We start from the raw sequence: 21,851 nt of genomic DNA, 5'->3' as shown, positions 1-21,851 counted from the left end.
CGCTCCATGGCATGCATTGCACTCTGTGAACACCACGCGGTCGCCTCGCCGCCATGGCCTTTGAGCCATGGAATTCTGATATTCGTTCCTATCAATGCTTGTTTCTGACGCAGATGCAATGAGGCGCCTCTATGTAAGACGCTGTGCCCTGCATGGGCGAGCTAGAGGAGATAGTTGCGGTGTTTGAGGAGGTCGATGAGGTAGAGGAGACGAACCAGAACTGCCATGGGTGTTCACACACTAAACAAAATTCGATCTTCTGACATAAACAATTATTTTTTTATACTTAAATCTTAAGTCCAATGAAAATTAGTATATGTTTTTTATTAATCCGTTGTAACACACGGGCAATTTTGCTAGTTACACTCTATATATATAGAACATGTTTTCTTTATCTTCGAAATCTTTCATGTGCCCACTGACGCGCGCTGTTGACGAAATATGGTCGGCAGTCCACTGAGGGGGGTGCCCGTGGTGGTAGATTGTCGGTAGACGATGCGTGTAATCAGGAACCAGATGGTGACACAAGGCGCAGAGACAACGATTTAGACAGGTTCGGGCCGTCTGGTCGACGTAATACCCTATGTCCTGTGTCCTTGGTGTATTGTATTGAGATGTATACAGATTAACCTGTCCTCTAGGGGACCCTTGTCTCTCCTTATATACTCCGAAGAGACAAGGTTACAAGTAAAGTATCCAATTTGGTACTATTACAATATCTAGTACAACTTGTAATCTTGATGTGCACGCCTTGATCTTACGGGCCGGGCCACCTCGGATGGTGCGGCCCATGTACCATCTTGTGGTACCCGGGGGTATATCCCCCACAGCTAGTCCCCGAGCGCCATGTATTCTGATGCGACACGCCATTTTAACCTTCTCCGAACAGTGAGGCTTGAGTTCTTGATATCTCTGACCACCGTTGTCGCCAGAGAAGTAGGTTGTCCGAAGAATGTATGGTGCTCTTAAGAAGAAAGAAAAAGATTTCCGTCCCGGGAAGTGTGCCCACTTGTATTTCTGAAAAGAAATGTAAGTGCGTCTTGAAGCGTAGCATCTTTGATCATCAGAGGCATAGTGGTCGAAAAACAAGCACATTCACCGCAAGGTGAAGTGTGCCCAATTAGTCCCCGAGCCTGGTAGTAGGTGACGTAGGCACGTGGTGCCAGGGTCTAAAAAGAATTCCCAGTTAAGTTGAGAATCCAATCGTCGTACAGGCGATACGAGATGCACCGGCAGGTGCATCGTACCGATGTAGTCCCCGAGCTTGCTGGAAGGCGAGGTATGAGCCTTGTAGCAAGGTCTAAACGAGAAAGAATATCCCAACTGTATGCGAGTCGCCAGTCGCATGTAGTTGAGACGCAAAGTCCCCGAGCTGTGGTCGGAGAGTGATCGAGGCAGTCCCCGAGCACAGGTCGAGAAGCGAGCGATGAAGTCCCCGAGCTGTGGTCGGAGAGTGATCGAGGCAGTCCCTGAGCATAGGTCGAGGAGCGAGCGACGAAGTCCCCGAGCCGTGTCCGGAGAGTGATCGAGGCAGTCCCCGAGCATAGGTCGAGGAGCGAGCGACGAAGTCCCCGAGCCGTGGTCGGAGAGTGATCGAGGCAGTCCCCGAGCGTAGGTCGAGAGGCGAGCGACGAAGTCCCCGAGCATAGCTCAAAATTCTTATCTTTGATAGAAATCTGATCGGTGGCGATGAAGTCGTCCGGTCCTCGAGCTTTTCGACCTATCGTCATGACTGTGGTCGCGGTTGTCGTAGCGCCGTTCTTCGCGGCGATCATCATTGCGACGTGGTCTGGTGGTCGAGGTGGTCGGAGCTCGGCAGAGCCGCTCGGGACGTGGTCGACGTGGTCCGTGGTCGATGTGGTTGGAGATTGGCGGTGTCGGTCCGCGTACGAAGACGTGCCGTCGATCTGCTTCATTAACACGCGCAGCCTTCCTTCCCCATACGTGGATGCACGTGTACAGGCAAGTCTTGGTAGCTTGCATGGCGGTGTAGATGCAAGTACGTAAAGCCTGCACGTGATGTATGTATATGCAAGTTGATCTGTCGTGTCTTGGTTTGGCTTGCATGTCTTCTCGTATGTACGTGAGGCATGTACAGATTGATTGACTTGGCTTGCATGATGATCTAGCTTGCTGGCTTGTTCGAAGTATCAGATGCTATGCAAGAAATGGTGACATATACATGTATACGCACTCCATTGATGCATGGCCCTGTATACCACATATATGCTTCCTTGGTTGCATGGTTCTGTAACATAGCACGGTGGCTCCTTGTTTGCTTGCATGGCCATGACGTTTGCATACATATACCCGTACACGATGCATGCATATATCCCGAGCACGGAGTGGTCTGGCGATATATCCCGAGCACGGAGTGGTCTGGCGAGAAGTCCCAGAGCACGGAGTGGTCTAGCGAGTCCCCGAGCGCGGAGTGGTCTGGCGAGAAGTCCCAGAGCATTGAGTGGTCTGGCGAGAAGTCCCAGAGCACGGAGTGGTCTGGCGAGTCCCTGAGCGCGGAGTGGTTTGGCGAGAAGTCCCAGAGCACGGGCGTGGTCTAGCCAGAGTCCTCGAGCACCGTAGTGGTCTTGGCGAACCCCGATGCATGAGCTCGCTGACCGAACTGTGTTCCTGAAAAATAAACACGGAGAACAGTAGTACATGATGATGTACGAAATATATTGACCTCTCTGTCGGAGGTGAAGTAAACACTTGGTGTTCGGTTGGCGATGAATTATACTTGGTGTAATATTCGAAAAATAACATTAGCTGTTTTTAGCCCTTTTGTTATGTAGTGGCGTAGCGCGATGTATTAACCTGTCCTGAAGAATGCGCCAGCCCTGGGCTGACCAACATCTCGTAGCGCGAGGTACGGAACACTGCCGCGCGTAGAGTGCCAGTGTTACCAGGGAGCGACTGCCGACTACCCGTAGCGCAGAGGGCGGACTCTCATGCACGCGTGGGGTGGAGCCGGAGACAGTGCCGGCTCTGGGATTCTCAAGCAGGAAGGAAAACGTATCGGCGAACCATTGTAAAAACTTATACATGTTTTGGATTGTATGTATGGAGAAAATTTGACGCGGAGCGCACCCTAAGGGTGGTCGGCGGAGGTGTACGATGATCAAAGAGATTTTCAATTAAAAATAATACTTAGCTTTATTGATGACCGGTGGGGTAGTCGGCGTGCCGCGATGTCCAAGTAGACAGCTCGCTAGACAGCTCGGCGGCTCGCTTGGCAGCTCGAACGAAGTTCGGCGGTTCGCTTGGGAGCTTGGACGAAGCTCGGCAGTTAGCTTGATAGCTTGGACAGGTCACTCGACAGCTCGACAGCTTGACGTAGTTGGACGGGTGCACGAAGTCATAGTCGAAAGGGCGCAACCGGACTCAGCAGAACCGGGTCGGAGTCAGATCGGCTTGATTGACGGAGTTGTACGTATATAGCTTGGATGACTCGCTTGTAGTTTGACGGAGTTGTATTGAGCTCCGACGGTGGGTGCGTGCCTGGGTTGATCTTGTATGTGCATGTATGGCAATTGCACACCGGACGCTGGGTTCTTAGCGCTGCCAGGTGCTACCACGAGTACCGAGCGCTGCCACGCGTTGACCACGCAATCAAATCCTATCGGCAATAATCATGATGAAGACAAATACACGTATATGGAGAGATACACAATAAAATTGTTAGATCGAACAAATAACTTGACTTAGCTTTTGACGATGTGGAACCGGATTGGTTGATCTCGCGCTGAAGTAGGGCCACGAGAAAGTAGATGAGCTGATCAAATCCTATCGGCTCAATGCGGCTCGCTCAGCGGCTTGATGGCTCTCAACGTGGCTCGGTTCCGGCTCGTTGTCTTGGCGTGGTCTTTGGTTGACGTGGTCGGAGCTCAGCGGAGCCGCTCGTGACATGGTCTGGTGGTCTGGTGGTCGAGGTGGTCGGAGCTCGGTCGAGCCGCTCGGGACATGGTCGACGTGGTCTGTGGTCGATGAGGTCGAAGCTCGGCAGAGCCGCTCGGGACGTGGTCGACGTGGTCCGTGGCTCGATGTAGCTTGCTCAGCGGCTCGACGCGGCTCACTCAGTGGCTCGACGTGGCTGTCTAGACGGCTCGGCGCGGCTCGCCGACAGCTTGGCGTGGCTCGCTTGACGGCTCGAACGGCTCGCTGAACGGCTCGCATGATGGCTTGACAGCGCCATGTGTGTGTGTGCACATGCAAGTGCCACAGCAATCTGTAGTTGGCCTTCCTTCCATGTAGATGTATATACGTAAGCACATACAACTAGCTTTGCATGGCTCTAGTAATTGGCATGCAGCGAATCGATCTCAGTAAACGGACTGGAATCTTGGAACCGCACAGCGGCGATCTGAGCTTCACTTCGATTCACGTGCAACAGCAGCCAGCAAAATAATTCGTCGCTACCTTCGGTACAGGTACAGCACCGCGTTTAATTATCTGATCCGATCCGGTGGCTCCGTTGGAACCTGTCGCCGAGTAGCCGATGCATAGAACAGAAAGCTCCGAGTAGTAGACTGATCCTTGAACACGACGTTGAATCCGACATCGAGTCTCGTTAGGTTATCGGCGGACGCCATCGTAGCAGACCGAGTTGCCTGCGTAGCAGATTGATTCCATCGCCGACTGATATCGAGCCTGTCAGGCGAGTACGCCGCCGCAGGAAGTTAAGTTGCCATGAGCGGCGTCAATCTTTAGATCCCATCTGGTTCATCGTAGATCAGCATGCACGATCCTCTAAAGGGGACCCCTACCTAGCGCGCCACTATTGACGAAATATGGTCGGCAGTCCACCGAGGGGGGTGCCCGTGCTGGTAGATTGTCGGTAGACGATGCGTGTAATCAGGAACCAGATGGTGACACAAGGCGCAGAGACAACGATTTAGACAGGTTCGGGCCATCTGGTCGACGTAATACCCTACGTCCTGTGTCCTTGGTGTATTGTATTGAGATGTATATAGATTAACCTGTCCTCTAGGGGACCCTTGTCTCTCCTTATATACTCCGAAGAGACAAGGTTACAAGTAAAGTATCCAATTTGGTACTATTACAATATCTAGTACAACTTGTAATCTTGATGTGCACGCCTTGATCTTACAGGCCGGGCCACCTCGGATGGTCTGGCCCATGTACCATCTTGTGGTACCTAGGGGTATATCCCCCACACGCGCTGTACTAGTGACTCACGATTCACGAACACGCCATCCCCCGTACAAATATTCCTCACAGTCACAGCACCCACACCATCGCATTCGCTTCTCACCCATGGGCCACGGATCACGTGGCACCACCACCACAAACCGCTGCTACAGCAGCAGGCTTTAAACCCTAGCACGATAGTGCCCTCTCCGCCAATGGGCAGGCTGTCCAGCCACTCCAAACCACCAGATCCTGTGCTAACCCCAGTTTTCGCCGCCGTCGCCGCCGCCGACCTTTGCACTACATTCATGGCCATCGAGATCTTCTCCACCCTCGACCCGCAGCTGGGTGGTGATCTATATGCTCAAGCCCCGCTACTCAATAGCGTCGTCGAGCTACTGCTACCGCTGGTGGTGCTGGGGGCCATCTTCACTACTGTCACGGTCATCTACCACCATCTGCACCACATCCCGGCGGGCACGGGCGTCGGCAACCGCCGCCTCTGGCAACTGGCAGCCACTAGGAACCCTTAGCCTCTGGGTCAATGGCGATGTTATTGATGGCGCGCAAGCTCGCGTGCTCGGGCTGGCTGCTGCTTGTGTCCTCCCAGCGGCAGCGGTCACGACCTTCTTTCTAGGGATGGCGCTCATCATCGTCGCACACATCCACGCCGGTAGCGGCGAAGGTGGGCATATCCAGGGGGCTGCCATGTCGTTCCTCACCAAGACGACGTTTGCAGTGGCGGCGGCCCTCTTCTAGCTCATGGCCTTGGCCCTCTGCGTCGACACCTATTAGAAATTTAGGTAATTTCAGTATTCATTTAATCTAGAAAAAAATAACATGTTTGTGGCCTCATATATGTGCACGTGTGATCTAAGTGACATGGACATGTAGATTATACTAATAATCATGATTTTAATTGTTGAAGTTAGGTAATGAACTAGAACATACCCAGCAGCACTAGAGCCAGTTGCGCTAGTCGACATAGCAACTGTTGGTGTAGTCGTCCTGCTCGATGCAGTGAGGAGAGGCTACAGTGCCGAACTCCCACTGCCGTCACGAACGCCATGAAGAAGATGAAGTCGTAGGTTGTGGATCGATCGAGCAGTCGCGTGATCGCTCCCCAAAAACCTGATGGCCGCCCTTCACCCGAACAGATGAACTCGTACATGACTCGGTTTCGGAGGCCTACTCTCCCTATTCCCGTGCTCGCAGGAACTAGGACGGGGAAGCCTTGGATGAAGCAGAAGGAGTGGATGTGTTTGTGCGTTGGATCGAGAGAGACGAATGTTGAAACGAGCCTTTCTATTTATGTCGTAGCCAGGCAAGCCAAAGGGCGCATGAGCCAACCTTAGAAGGGAAGGAGACACCACGGAAGGGGAGGAGAGGAGACCGACGCCACAGGAGGAGAGCAAACGAATGTTACGGTAAATTCCCGGTAAACTACCATAACCTTCCTCATAACTTTCCTCATTAGGGATAGAAACTCCTGAAACTCTCATCACTCTTACCCATCATTGATTTGAGTGGCAAAACCTTTCATGCCCCGCACCGCATTGGGGCCGGTGGCGGCACGCGTGTGTGTGGCTCGCCTCATCCTTTCTCAACCTTCTTAATGTAGATAGATACAGTCCGCACATTTAAGTCGAGTCAACATTCAGTCAAAAATCCTGTATGGGACTAAATAACATTGCGCACATTATTTAACATGGGCCTTAGAATTTATTTGATTTAATTAGATAACATATGAGCCTATCCCACATTAAATCTAACAATCCCCACCAAATTTTTAGACACATGTTAAATAATCTTCAATCCATTGTTTTTTGATATACCAGAGTATCGACGGAGACTGTTAAGTTGAACATTTGTCTAGAACAGAGTTTATACTCAGTCACAACTGAACAATGGACTATGCCTTGAATTGACAGTTTTATGTAAAGTGAGTTTCACCAAAGTTCTTTTCTGGTACTAGGCTGCTACAAGCATCCCCTCTAGTTGAAGCATATAAGTGACACTTCGAGGCCTTTCATGAGTATCTAGAGACTACCCACATCTCATAGACTATGACTAGCAGTCGAACTCATATAGGTGTGCTCCTTCTAAAATGTCCTATAGGCCGACATCTCTGCTTAAATAAATAAGCCACTCGGATCACATTAAGGTATAAACCATCCTGCCTTACAGCATAGGAGAAATGTGCATTTCAGACGATCTGGACCTTATTATAGGGGTCTTTCCATCACAGTCAACCACTACCTTGTTTCGCCATCCTACTTCACGGAATCTCCGATCACATAGGACATGTTACCACTATGGAATGACTTTATGTGGGTCTCAAGCCCATCTCCCTCGATGCACCATCTATCACATTACGTGACATTCCCTTAGTAAACTGATATGCTAGATTTTTAGATGTATGGACATAGTCCAACGCTATTACTCCGGAGTTTCTTGATTTTTTGACAGATTTTAACCGCCTCTTCACATGCCCTATAGACTTCATGTTATCCCCATAACTGTTCACTTTGATTATCACAGTCTGATTATCATAGTTCATGGAAATAGCCGGTATAGGTTTTTCAACCATCGGTAAATCCATAAGGAGTTCACGAAGCCACTCAGCTTCAACAGTGGCGGTATCTAATGCTGTGAGTTCTATTTCTATTGTTGACCTCGTTAAGACGGTCTGCTTGCAAGACTTCCATGAAACAACGCCACCTCCAAGTGAGAACATATATCCATTTGTGGCATAAATCTCATCTGCATTAGATATCCAATTTGCATCACAATAACCCTCTAGTACCCTTGGATACCTGGTATATTGTAAACCATAACTCATAGTCCCTTTTAGATAGCGTAATACCCTATCAGGAGCACACCAATGATTATCTCCCGGATTTGAAATAAACCGGCTAAGTTTGCTCACAGCAAACGAGATATCAGGCCTCGTTGCACTAGCTAAATACAAAAGTGAGTAGCTTTATGTTAATGGGATTGCACGAGATATCAGGCCTCGTTGCAGTCACTGTATCCAAAGCGACACAACACTTTTTCCATATAATGGGATTGCAGGAGTGTTACCCCACCATTTCCTTCTTTGAGTAGCTTTATGTTAAGAATAACATCAGCTTCATCCAAGTTTTTCATTTCAAAGTTACTAGACAAGAAGTCTTTCACTTCCTTGATCACATTAATATTATTTCCAAAAATTAGTATATCATCCACATATAAGCACACGATTACACCTTCTCCTCCAACATACCGATAATATACACATTTATCAGCTTCGTTCATAACAAAGCCAGCTGATGTCAAAGTTCTGTCGAATTTCTCATGCCACTGCTTAGGTACTTGTTTTAGACCATACAAAAAATTCAATAACTTACACACCTTTCCCTCTTGACCCTTTGCTATAAATCCATCCGGCTGATCCATATAGATCTCTTCCTCAAGCTCTCCATTCAAGAAAGCTATCTTAACGTCCATCTGGTGAACGAGAAGACCTTGTGAGGCAGCCAAGAAAAGTAGCACTCGTATAGTCGTTAAACGGGCAACTGGTGAATAAGTATAAAAATAATCTTCACCTTCTTTCTATGTATAGCCCTTTGCTACAAGCCTTGCCTTGTACTTCTCAATTGTACCATCAGGCCTAAGCTTTTCTTGAACACCCATTTACATCCCACAGGTTTACACCCATAAGGACGATCAATCACCTCCCAAGTTCCATTAGACATAATAGAGTCCATCTCACTCTGAACAGCTTCCTTCCATAAGTCAACATCAAGAGATGAATATGCCTCTTCTATGGTTTTAGGAGTATCATCCACAAGGTATATAATATAGTCTTCACCAAAGGATTTTACAACCCTCCGTCTCTTACTCTTTCGAGTGACTATATTATTATCCTCCTCTAGATTTTCATCATGGGGTTCAACATCAGTATGTATTATCGGTTCATGTGTCTCAGGTAATAAAATAGATTCATGACTAGAAGTGCTAGGTGTATTCTTTATAGGAAACCCATTCTAAAAAATGTAGCATCTCTAGATTCTATGATAGTACCAACATTTACATCAGGCACTCTAGAATTTATTATTAAAAATCTATAACCCACGCTGTGAATAGCATAACCAAGAAAGACACAATCAATGGTTTTTGGTCCAAGCTTTCGCTTCTTGTTAATTGGCACATTCACCTTTGCTAAAGAAACCCATGTTCGCAGGTAAGAGAGATTTAATCTCTTCTTCTCCTGTTCCTCGAATGGTGTAATTTCTTTGTTTTTAGTGGCACTCTATTCAGGACATGACTTGCTGCCAATATCGCCTCACCCCACCATTCCTTAGATAGTCCCGCTGTCCCTAACATGGCGTTAACCAACTCAGTTAGAGTGTGGTTCTTTCTCTTGGCAATCCCATTGGATTGTGGTGAGTAAGGTGGTGTCCTCTCATGAATAATCCCATGCTCCGCACAAAACTCAGAAAAATCATTTGGGAAATATTCTCCCCCGCGATCAGTTCACAACCGTTTGATGTTCTTCTCAAGTTGGTTTTCTACTTCAGCTTTATAGATCTTAAAATAATGCAACGCATCATCTTTTGATTTTAGTAAATACACATGGCAAAATCTAGTGCAATCATCTATAAACATTATAATATACCTTTTGCCACATTTGGTCAACTCGTCATTCATTTCGCATAGATCAGAATGAATTAGTTCTAGTGGTGTCAAGTCTCTCGCCGCAGCAGCCTTATGAGGCTTGCGAGGTTGTTTCGATTCAACACATACATGGCATTTAGAATCTTTGACCAAATCAAATTTCGGAATTAAATTTAAACCAGCTGAGCGAGTCATAGAGCCAAAATTAATATGACATAAGTGCAAATGCCAAATATTTGTCTCATTAACCTGGCTCACATGGTTCACAAAATTAACACATACATCATTTAAAGACAAGCAGAACAAGCCTCTGCTCTCATAGCCTTTTCTAACAAAAGTTCCATACTTAGAAAGTACGCACTTATTCGACTCAAACACAAGTTTATAACCATCACGACATAATAGAGAACCACTAATCAAATTCTTCCTTATTGAGGGGACATGCTGCACATTCTTTAGCTGCATGGCCTTTCCCGAAGTAAGCTTCAGATCGACCGTACCAACACCACGTACAACTGCACGCGCCCCGTTCCCCATCAACAAGGAGGAAGTCCGCCCGACCTAATAAGAAGAAAATAAAGAGATATCAGCACACACATGAATATTAGCTCCTGCGTCAACCCACTAATCCGGTGAATGATAAACTGAAAGAACTATAGGTAAGAAATTATCATACCCTGATGTTCCTTCATCAGCCTCAATCATGTTTGCAGATTTCTTCTTGGGCTTCCACTTGCCATCCGGGCAATCCTTAGCATAATGCCCAAGCTTGCCACAAGTGAAACAATTCCCATTTTTCTTGTTCTTCTTCTTCTTCTTAAAAGGTGTAGTGTTCTTTTGTTTGAGTTCTTGCTGGAATTTCGTCTTGTGGGAGTGTTGAGAATTTTTCTGCACCACATGGGCACTAGAACCTCCCTCAATAGTTTTCTTGCCACAGACGTCCTTTGCTCTTGCCTTCTCTTCAACATCCAAAGAGCCAATAAGGTCGGCAATGCCAAACTCCTATCTCTTATGTTTTAGAGAAGTAGCAAAATATGTCCAAGCCTGTGGCAGCTTTGCAATAATACAGTCTGCCACAAACTTATCTAGCAATACACAACTAAAAATTTCAAGCTCTTTTACCTGTGTTTGTATCTCATGAGCTTGTTCTAGTACAGAATGGTTATCAACCATCCTGTAGTCATAAAACTGCTCCATGACATACAACTCACTACCAGCATCAGAAACTCTATATTTGGCCTCAAGTGCATCCCACATCTCTTTACCAGTCTATAGCGGCACATATGCATCAACTATGGAGTCTCCTAGCACGCTCAGAATTACAGCCTTGAACGTAGTATCAGCATGTTTGAATGCACGCTCCTCATCAAGAGTATGCGGCCCAACAACCCTAGGTTCAGCAATAAAATAGCAGTGCATAGCAGTCAACCATAGAATGCACCTCTGCCGCAACCTCTTGTAATGAGTGCCCTCAAAGACATTCGGTTTTAGCATACCCGCAAAGCCGACTACCAAAAAAATGCCTATCAGGTTTTTGGATTGTTAGAAATTTAGGCAATTTTAGTATTAATTTAATCAAGAAAAAGATTAATAACACGTTTGTGGCCTCATATATGTGCACGTGTGATCTATGTGACATGGACATGTAGATGATACAAATAATCATGATTTTAATCGCTGAAGATAGGGGATGAACTAGAACATACCCAGTGGCACCAAAGCCGGTTGCGCTAGACAACATAGCGCATGTTGGTGTAGTCATCCCACTCAATGCAGTGCAGAGAGGTTGCAGTGCCGAACTCCCACCGCCATCACAAACGCCGGGAAGAATATGAAGTCATAGGTCATGGATCGATCGAGTAGTCGCGTGATCTCTCTCCAAAAACCTGATGGCCGCAGTTCACCCGAGTAGATGAACTCATAGACAACTCGGTTTTGGAGGCCTGCTTTCCCTATTCCCGTGCTCGCAGGAACTGAGACGGGGAAGCCTTGGATGCAGCAGGAGTGGATGTGTTTGTGCATTGGAACGAGAGAGACGAATGTTGAAATGAGCATTTCTATTTATCTCGCAGCTAGGCAAGCCAAAGGGCACATGAGCCAGCCTTAGAAGGGAAGGAGATGGACAAAAAATAAGATATGACGATCTACCAAATGTAGGAGATCCAAAAATCACGGAGTCGCCCCCTAGCGATTCTGAGATCGCGCTCTTCCCTGATCCCGATCCAGCTCGCCCCACCGGTGACTATGTCCGTTCCGCCTGTGTTTCTTCCCGATCACCGACGTCCACGCCCCGTCCACCGTCCCCATGGCGGTGCCGGCCACCGCATATCGAAGGTTAGCCGTTCCTGGCACCGTCGACCACAATGTTTTTTCTCTAAACCCTTCCACGGATCTCTTGAAGCGGCTGAACCTGACTGAAGAAGAGGGTGCCGTGGTCGAGTTCTTTGATGAGGAGGAGGATACGGCACTACCGACGATGGAGTGGGCACTAGTGGGGAAGGTCATCTCCCCCATGGCTGTCCACATCAACATAGTCTGTGCTGCTATGAAACCTGCCTGGGGCAACCCGGTAGGATTGAAGATATGTGCCATTGGCGACAAAGGGGATAATCTCTTTGTAGCGGAGTTTGCGAGTAAGGTGGATTTGAAGAGGGTGCTTGCGGGCACTCCATGGATGGTAGGGAGGCATGCCGTCGTTCTGAAGATGTACGATGAACGACTAAATGCGTCAGAAATACTGTTCGATCATATGGAGATTTGGGTTTGACTTTTGAACCTTCCTCTAGGTTGGATGAATCAACAGCTTGGAGAACATGCTATAGGATTGATTGGTCATGTGGTTAAGATGGATGTTGATAAGGATGGTAAAGCCAGCGGTGCATTTTTACGTGCCCGCGTAGCCATCGAGATCGATAAACCCCTGAGGCGTGGGGTGTTACTACGCATGAGTCGTTCGGAGGAGCCTCGCTGATTTGCAATTCAGTATGAAAAGCTTCCTTTTTACTGCTTCGCCTGTGGGATCATGGGCCATTATGAAGTGGATTGCCCGACTCCGGTGGAAAGGGATGAACAAGGGAAACTGCCGTGTACGACGTCCAGCTTAGGGCGCCGGAAGATAAACACAGGAGGGTGCAATCCTTCGCGGGGGCTGCTGCTGAATCCTAGTGGTACGTCCTCGGCTGGGAAACCACCGAAATCTCGTTTTTGCAGGTCTGGCGATGACCATTCCTCTCTGGGCGATGATGGGTCACACTTTTTATTGTCGGACCAGATGGGAGACACTGTAGACCAAGAAGTCCAGTAATCTATGAAGCAATAGGCAGGTGAGCACTGGTCTAACACACTGCCAGAAGATGGGAGGAAGAAAGGTACTGGACCTAGCCGACAGCTGGTTATGGATGATGATGACCAGAACCGCGTGCAGCATCGCAAGAGGAAATCCAAGGGCTTTGGGGGTACGCAAACTCCAGACCTCAACATACCTCTTCCCGGCTGCACTGCTCTAGTTCCCAGTGGATTGGTGTCCTCTTGGGTGAGTCAAATGGATGGGGGCTCTGAAAATAGTGGAGGGAGTATGATTGAAACCTTGAAGAAGCAAAAGAGAGGCAATATCACACTAAATGCAAGATTAGCGGCGGTTACGAGGGACAGCCCCCGCCGGGCACAACGAAAATCCTATGAATGAACTGCCGGGGCTTGGGGCAGTCTGAGGCAGTTCGTGATCTTCGTAGCCTGATAGAGCTACATTGCCCCATCTTGGTGTTCTTATCAGAAACAAGGTTTCACTCAGATAGCATGGATGGACTCTGGCGCACGCTCGATTTTGCTAATGGGCTCGGCGTTGGGAGCCTTGGCAGGGGCAGGACTAGCTGTCCTCTGGAAAGAGGATTTGGATGTTCGTTTAGAAACGCCGGACAAAATGCATATTGATGTGACAATCTTGGACTCGGTTACAAAGGTGGAGAAATGGAGATTCAAGGGATTTTATGGAGAGTCAAAGCATATCAAGATTGACCAACTTTATATAATAAGATAATAACATTTATGATGCCAACTAAGTATTACTATGTTCTTCATTAATTATATTTTGATAGTATATCTATTTAATATCATAAATCTTTATAATTTTTTCTATAACTTTGGTCAAACTTGAGATGCTTTAACTCTTCGAGATTCTTGGAATGATTTATAATTTGTAATAGAGGGAGTATCACGCAACTTTCCACTGATCCATGGTTTGACACATTCGAATTCTTACCGTCCTAGTTTGCAAAACGAATCCATGTTTACCCATTAGACGGTGGAGCAACAAATCCTGTTACCAGAGGATGAAGTTACGTTTGTTCTGGGCATGGACTTCTGGTTCTGGATTTCCACCTTTTTCCGATCAAAGAAACCCGACCTAGATCACGGGCCGAGTCTAACGTTGTTTGGCACCTGATGGCCCCCGTTCGCTTCGCTGAAAAAACAAATCGAAACATTGTTCCAACTAATTTATCGTGAGAGAAAAACATTATTTCGACTAAAAAAACTGAAAAGCGAACAGGGCACTGCTCCCTCGCAAAAGCCAAAAGGAGATCACGGACTGACCCGACCGAGTCTAACGTTGGTGTTGGGACACAGGCGCTTAGCTGTTGTTTTCTTAGCCCTGAATCTCTGATAGGTGGACCCTGTAGTGCAGACCCACAGTGATGTCTGTGGTCAGGAGTGGTGGCGCTCTGTTCACTTCATCTCTTGTTTATAGGTGGCGAGGTGGCGGGGGAGACTTGCAAGTCAACGTGCATGCTCCGGCTCAAATGAGCAGAGCTTCCACATCTAGGTAGCCCCTCTTCGTCGCCATGCTCACCGATCTGCCGCAGATGGGCAAGGCGACCGCACACCATGATGGCCTCAGCTGAGCTCTGCTACTTCCAGCCTTCGACTCGTGCCGGCCGTGGCACTCACTGGCAGGTTTGTCTGGTGTCCCTATCTTCAGCGTTCGTTTCCCTGTGAGAAAGCTAGCTGTCTTTTTTGCTTTCCTTATTTTTTGGGGGCAAATCTAGTTGCCTCTCTGGTTTCTTCCGAGAAGAGCAACTCAGATTGTTCCAGCAAGACAACGATTCCTTTCAGAGAGGCATCAAGCACAAGCAGGTCCTCTGAAATGGAAAACATGATACTGCTACAGATCTGACGTTCTGAGTGCTCGCTAGAAAAGAAAAGCGGATGGATAATCTTCTGAAGACGTCAGTCGTCATCGTCCTCCTTCTCGCGATAAATAGGCCTTGCGAAAAATGAGACTTGGCCGGGGCGCCGAGCCACTAGGCCAGTTCAGCACGGCAGGCTTAGACACATCAACCTAGAGGCTGAGATGCATGTAAGTCGCCTCTTGCGATATACTCCAGTACCCCCAGGAGTACACATCAGTATTTTTTTTGTTCGGTCAGTATTTTTTGGCAGAAGGATATTCGGTCCATATTTTATGTTTTTTTGAGAATTTTTTTTAGAAACTGTCAAATTTTTATGTGTAAAAATGGTACCTGAATGGGCCGGTGGCTTTAGGCCTATCGGGACTATCCGTCTGTTTGTTGGTTGATTTCTGGACTGATAAGCCTAGCCGGTGCTGGTTTGTTGTGAGAGAAAAACACTGTTGGTTGTCTGATAAGTCCTGACTGAAACCAACAAACGAACAGGCTGTATGGAGGGAGTCCAGGCTCAGCTTAGATGCATGTCACAGGTAGCCCCTTGCCGTCGGTATTATTTCTTTCTAAGGACATTTGGTCCGTATATATTGATGTATAAAAATGGGACTTGACAGGACCGGTTCAGCACATCACGCTGCAATGCAACTGTGTCGGAGACCCAGGCTCAGCCTAGATGCATGTTACGTCGCTTCTTCCGTTATAGAATCTTTGAGTGAGTTTGTTCTTTTTCCAGAAGTACTATGTCGAACTGATGGTAAATTAGAGAGTTAATTTGGATCTACACCATTATAAATATTACTTCTCTAAGGTTTGCCACTACTATTCATCATATTGGATCATATCATTATAATTTTTCGTCTACTTGAGATCTCCCATGACGTCCTCGACACCGTTGGTCCCATGTATAGGCCATTAAACATACACAATTATTTCATATGACTAAAATGTTGCCGTCTTCTTTCGCCCTTCCTTCCTTTTTCACTCCATTCTCCATGGAGGTACATGACGACCACCCCGTCGCTCCTAGCTGACCTCCTTCGAGCTCCAATCACTCTTCGTCAACTCGTCGGCGTGCGGTCACCAACACCCACACCGCCAACACAACCCTATCCCAGCCCATCCTGTACCCTGGTCTGTTGTTGCCTCTAGCCCAATGGCGGAGCTACATGCAGGCCAAAGAGGGCCATGCCCTCTCCTCGGTCATTGAAAACGCCCTTAAGTAGCTATTAATCTGGTGATTAAAATCAATAACTATGCATATTAAGCAAGAAATTAGTGCTGATGGCCCCCTCTTGTTTTCCCATCAAGCTTTGCCACTGCTCTAGCCCATAGCAGAGCGGGTTGGAGCGTCGCCGCCATCATTACGCCCCATCTTTAATATATTGGTGTGACTCTCTCTCTCTCTCTCTCTCTCTCTCTATATATATATATATATATATATATATATATATATATATATATATATGTGTGTGTGTGTGTGTATTTCACGTCAAAAGTCTGACTCCAAATTTTAAAACATCGTGTCGCCTTAATTTTTTTGCAAAATTAACTGGAATTAATGGAGTTGAGTCTAGAATTACTTACTACTTTGTGCAGATCGGTATGCCTAGATATAAACGTGGGTCCCATGGGTATCATAAAACTTAAAACTAGACATTAAAGAATGATTTACCTCTCAAATAGCTAGTCCACATAAATCCAATAGACACTAGATTTTTCTGAGTTAATGTCCAGTAAATTTTTAATTTTGTTGGATTAAATAATTATGAACATCTTAAATATAAATAGATCATATCTAAGCGCATCCAAAGCAACTAGAGTTGTGCCAAAGTGACGAAGTGTAGCAGAGGCTTCGTTCCATAATCAGTTAGTAATCACTTATGAAAAAAAAGTACATTATCGCTAACTAAGTGGATTAGATATTGATAAGCTCACGAAAGTCGTTTTATTCCTCAATATAAAAAGTGGATAATAATAAAGAAAAGGAGGAGAAGAAGAAGAGAAAACACGTATTGCCTCTGACTAACTGACCGCCATATACTATGAGTAGGTTGTCCACCAGCTGTGTAGCTCACGAGCCCAGGTCGCAGCATCACCGCCCCAAGCAAGCAACCTCGCGCTCACCACTCTCCTGACCCCTCCCCACCACGCGCCCACGCCATTAAATCTGCATCTCCCACCTCACACCGCCGGCGTTCTTAAACCCTAAAACACCGTCGCTGTTCCCGATCCTCGAAGCGCCAGGCGCCCCTCGCTCCTCCCCTCCAGATCCTCGTCCTCCTCAGCCGAAAAGCCTACTATATGGGGAACGCAATTTCCGCCGCCGCCGTCCCGGCCCTATGCGCCGCGATGAGCGCCGTCGAGCTCACCAACTTGCTGGACCCGCTGCCGGGTGCGAGCACCACGGTAGCCGCTCAAGCCCCGCCACTCCACAGCGGGGTCCGGGACCTGCTGCTCCTGGCTTCGGCGGCGGGGGTTTCCGTCTCTGTGACCTTCATTTACCGCCACGTCCTTCACCAAGATGCCGGCAACCGGCGCCTGCCGGAGATCGTGTCCTTCATGTCATGCGTGTGCGCTGGTGTTCTCCAGTTCTTCCTGTTCGTGCGGGCTCCAGGTGGCGTGGACGTGGATCAAGGCGAGCAAGCCCGCGCGCTTGGTCTGGCTGCTCTCCGTGTCTTGCCCGCTGTGGCCACGGTGACCTTCTTTGTGGGCACCATGCTGATTGTCGCCGCGCACATCCGCGCAGGCGGCGAAGGTGGCGGCGGCGCCATCGCAGTCGCCGGAGAGGAGCCGATCCAGGCTCCTCTGCGGCTCCTCAGCAGGATGGCTTTGGCCGCTGCGGCAGGATTGGTCTGCCTGATGGCCATAGCCGTCTACGGCGCCTACTAGTAAGTTTTCCTTCCCCAACCATGCCCCCGTCGGTTTCCTCCTTCACCACCGTGCGCTGTGCGCCCACTCGGACAGTTGCTCTCCTGATCTCCTCGACCATGGAGAGCTGAGAGTCCCATTCCTCGATGTGTAGTGTGCACGTGTGTAAGCCGACGAGATGCGACGCCATGTTGCCATCTCCGATCGAGATTCGTACTCCTTCAGCAGCAGCAGACACTCCGTTCTCGCCTCTGTCTATCAGATGCTGGCGTGGCAATTGGCATGCAGCATCTTGATCGGAAACTTGGACTAGGAATTATTCCTTGTTCTGGAGGCCGGGAGCCCAGTCCATCGATCTTGTTAAGCGCAGTGCTGTGCCTGTGAGGTGTCTATATTGGAGCGCAACCGGGACACCTGCCGCTTGCTTGCTGGCATTGATCATTCACTGCCGAATGCTATTCCACTGCTCCAATCATATATCTTTTCGTTTCCCCTAGAATTTCCATTTGCTCGCGTGCGCTGATTCTGCTAGATAGATAGTGATTAACCCAATCACAAGTGCTCTTTAGTATTACATCTTACTTATAAGATCATCTTTACACAGTTAATTATTTCACCTTTGCAATTCTCAGGTAATGGCGTTGATGAAATAATCTGGAAGAAGTGCTGGGTGGCTACCGTCAAGATTGTGGGAATATCCTGGCATTGCCATCTTAAAGGAGATTTTCACTACACTTTGAAAAAAATGAATATTTGTAATAATTCAGATGATTGTTGTACTGAATATGGTTGTGCTGGTTATCTTATCTGTGATTGTCGAGTCAGGGGTGATACTTCGAACTTCTTTGTGGCTATTATTAATGATTGAAACTTGTCTGTGCTTCTGCCACCATTTATTACTATCAAATAAGGGGATGTGTGTGGTGGATAATATGTTGCAATACTCTTCTGTCCGGTGCATGTACCAGATCATTGCTGATTTTACTAATCTTAGATGCTTGTATTTGGGTTCTGGTATATGCAAGTATCAAAATTTTGCCTTCTGGAATAGACTTTCCCATTTACAGATCTAAACTAGGAGCTTCCAGCAGAATTTTAAGAGTGTCATGAGAAAGCTAGAAGGCTATATATGCAGGTTATGGCTCTCTATATTCAAAGGCTTCAGTTCCTTTTTCCTGTTGTTGTTTCAGTTGACTCTAGTTTGTTGGGTTCCTGTTATAACGTTTATTTTCTTTTTTGTTATATACTTGTAAGGCAATTTTCCTGGCTTCTGGTCAGGTTGGTCTCTCGTATTATTTCTTGTTTGATCTCAAAGTATTTGAATTATTGCTGATAATATGTTTACTTTTTCTGCTGTGTGCAGATAGCGATTGAGGCAATCTTGATCATATATCACAGCCCAGAAATACAACATGATCCTGTAAGTTTTGCCTTTTCAGACTCGAGCATTATTTCAGACTTCTCAAGGCATCTTGATCCTCGCCATGATTTATCACTCATGCATATTTTTATACTTCTTATAAGGAGTTAACTTTAGGCATGCCAAAGTGTGCCGGCAGCCTGCAGCTCTGAAGCAAACATGTTCTGGTCCCATCTGTGGTCGATTCTTGCTATAAACCTTGTGTAGCTCTATCGCAATGCTTTGTGGCTAGTTCTGGTTGATCATCTCTTTATTTGATTAATGGTACTAGTGACATAATGGCACTATCTACAAATAAAGTCGTTGCCTTGTTGGGTTCCTATTAGTTTTTGTTTCCTTTTTCATACTTTTGTATGACTTTGGTTAATGTTCAAACTGGGGTTAATACATCCTCTCTCTAAAATGTTCATGTTGCTGCTGAAAATTTCTCTGATTATTTATTTTTGTTTTGTTTTTATCGTGTGCAGGTATCAAGGCATAACCATACTTCTTCAACAGTTCAACTACATTTTGATCATATATACACGTTCCGGAAACAATACATAATGTTATATAAGTTTTGCCTCTAAACCTAACTATACAGAGTATGACCATGGATGACCAGTTGACCACTAGGCTTCTTTTGGGACATAATGCTATATCTTTGCGTGCTTTAAAACATTGTGGATGTATTTCAATAAGAGCAACTCCAGCTGACAACCCAAACACACTACCTATCCCCAATTTAGGTAGTCAGGGCAAAAAAAAACCAGCTCTAGCAGGCTACTGTCACGTACTGGGCCTAAGGCCGTGCATCGATACTGGGCTACACTAGCCTTCTGGCCCATAAATCAGCCTGCGTGCCGCTAGGGTGTATCTACTAGGCTTGGCCCATTTTGCTGTTGAATTAAGACTCGTTGTGTGGGTGGTTGGGCGGACAGCGAAAATAGAACCAAAACCTGATTTCTCTTCCTCCTGTGCTCGTCTTCCTCGGAGATGGAGACGCCGTGCTCACTCGCCGCGCGTGTTCGCCGGCACCCCCACTAGTTACGCAGCCGAGACCATAACATTTGGTACCAAGAGCCTGACCAATCGATTCGCGGAACCGATTCGTAAAATCTTGCGGAGTTCATCGCTCTACGGTTGGATCCGGTGAGGCGTGCAGAGATTGAGCTTGATTCTACCTCCACCACCCCATCCACCACCATTATCATCCACCACCTCCTACCAAGCCACCGCATCCACTCCATCCATCACCACCAAACCCTAATCCACTGGCGCGTGGACCTACCCTCACTGCTCGCATGACGACAGCGGAGGAGAAGCTTGATGGGTTGGCGACGCAGATGAACTCGATGATGAAGCTCATGGAGACCTTTAATCGCTGGCGCCCCGACATCGACAAGTTCTCCACCGAGCTCAGCCAAAACCTCAAGTCCCTGACGTCGCGCGTTGAGACATTGGAAGCGCCTCCACCATCCGCTCTGCCACAAGCCCCGCAGCGTGGACTTGCTATTGACTGGAACGGATGCTAGTAGGTGAGTGATCGGACACAGGGTTTGTAGAGTCCGGTCAACAACAGAGAAGGTCCAAAGAGGATAATTCTTGACCAGACGTGTCAGGTGGATGCTGACAGGATGCTGATCAGCGTCAGGTCACTCTAACGGTCAAGTCTGACAGCTGACGTGTTCGTGGCAGTTGGCCACTGACCGGCGCGTCCGGTCACCTTGACCTGCGCGTTCGGTCACCTCATGTTTTGCTAAGTTGGACAGTAACGGTCATGTTTTGAATGTGGGAGTATAAATACTTCTCCTACTTGTCCAACTTAGCTCTCTTGCCCAATTGTTTAGCTGAGAAACACCTTTGGAGTGTAAGGGAGATCAAGAGCCTAGTGGGGTGGTTGAGATTTAAGAATCCAAGATTAAGGACATCATTAGTGCATAGGGAGTAACAAGTGTGCATCCACCTTTCTCATTAGGCTTGTCTTGGTCAAGTGAGAGTTCGTGCTTGTTACTCTTGGTGCTCGCCATCACCTAGACGGCTCGGTGGTGATTGGAAGCTTGGTGATCATCCGACGAAGCCTGTGGATGACCCAAGTCATGGTGTGAGCGGTTGTGGGTGATTCACTAGTAGAGAAACGACCTTTGATCCACTTTGAAATTTAGCTTTAATCCTGGTATTTTTCGCGCTCGGGACTAGAGAAACCTTTAGTCCCAGTTGGTAGCTCCAACCGGGACTAAAGGTCCCTGCCCAATGGCTACGGCGGCAGGCTTTTGCTGCAGGGGACCTTTAGTCCCGGTTGGAGCTACCAACCGGGACTAAAGGTTAACTTTTACTCCCGGTTGGTCCCTCCAACTAGGAGTAAAAGTCTACTCCCGGCTGGAGGCTCCGTCCGGGACTAGAAAGTGACCTTTAGTCTCGGTTGCTGTCTCCAACCGGGACTAAAGGTCCCCTCCTATATACCCCTTCTTCCTCCCCGAGCCCGAGCCACTTCGAGCTCAGTGTTCTTGCTTCATATCGCTGGCCTCTCTTCTTCCTCATTGTCGGTAATCACAAGATTTCTTCGATTCCTCCATCGTTTCTTCGGTTCTAAAGGT

At 47.5% G+C, this 21,851-nt stretch overlaps 1 protein-coding gene across 9 annotated transcripts; it reads left to right on the top strand.

Moving 5' to 3' along the window:
* The first annotated feature begins 14,481 nt into the window (after positions 1–14,481).
* On the top strand, positions 14,482–19,744 carry LOC136528669 (uncharacterized). Of its 9 annotated transcripts, none has more exons than XR_010777126.1 (4): positions 14,482–14,757; positions 15,477–15,520; positions 15,602–15,699; positions 18,488–19,744. XR_010777126.1 is itself a non-coding variant. In XM_066521632.1 (2 exons), coding segments are annotated over exons 1-2 (588 nt in total). In that variant the 5' UTR covers positions 16,609–17,288; the 3' UTR covers positions 18,489–19,734. The 9 variants fall into 9 exon arrangements, 2 of the variants coding, with proteins under 2 accessions (XP_066377730.1, XP_066377729.1); XR_010777120.1 differs by having other exon boundaries at positions 14,482–15,160; XR_010777124.1 differs by having other exon boundaries at positions 14,997–15,520; positions 18,488–19,740.
* The last annotated feature ends 2,107 nt before the right edge of the window (positions 19,745–21,851 follow it).

Source organism: Miscanthus floridulus, chromosome 19, assembly GCF_019320115.1.
Source record: "Miscanthus floridulus cultivar M001 chromosome 19, ASM1932011v1, whole genome shotgun sequence".
In the NCBI taxonomy this organism is placed as follows: domain Eukaryota; kingdom Viridiplantae; phylum Streptophyta; class Magnoliopsida; order Poales; family Poaceae; genus Miscanthus; species Miscanthus floridulus.
Note: the sequence above shows the minus strand (reverse complement) of the source record. Positions and strands in the feature narration are given on the sequence as shown.

Bases quoted from the DNA above. Each gene is read 5' to 3' on its own strand.
- LOC136528669 (XM_066521632.1), top strand. From the start codon at position 17,289: ATGGGGAACGCAATTTCCGCCGCCGCCGTCCCGGCCCTATGCGCCGCG.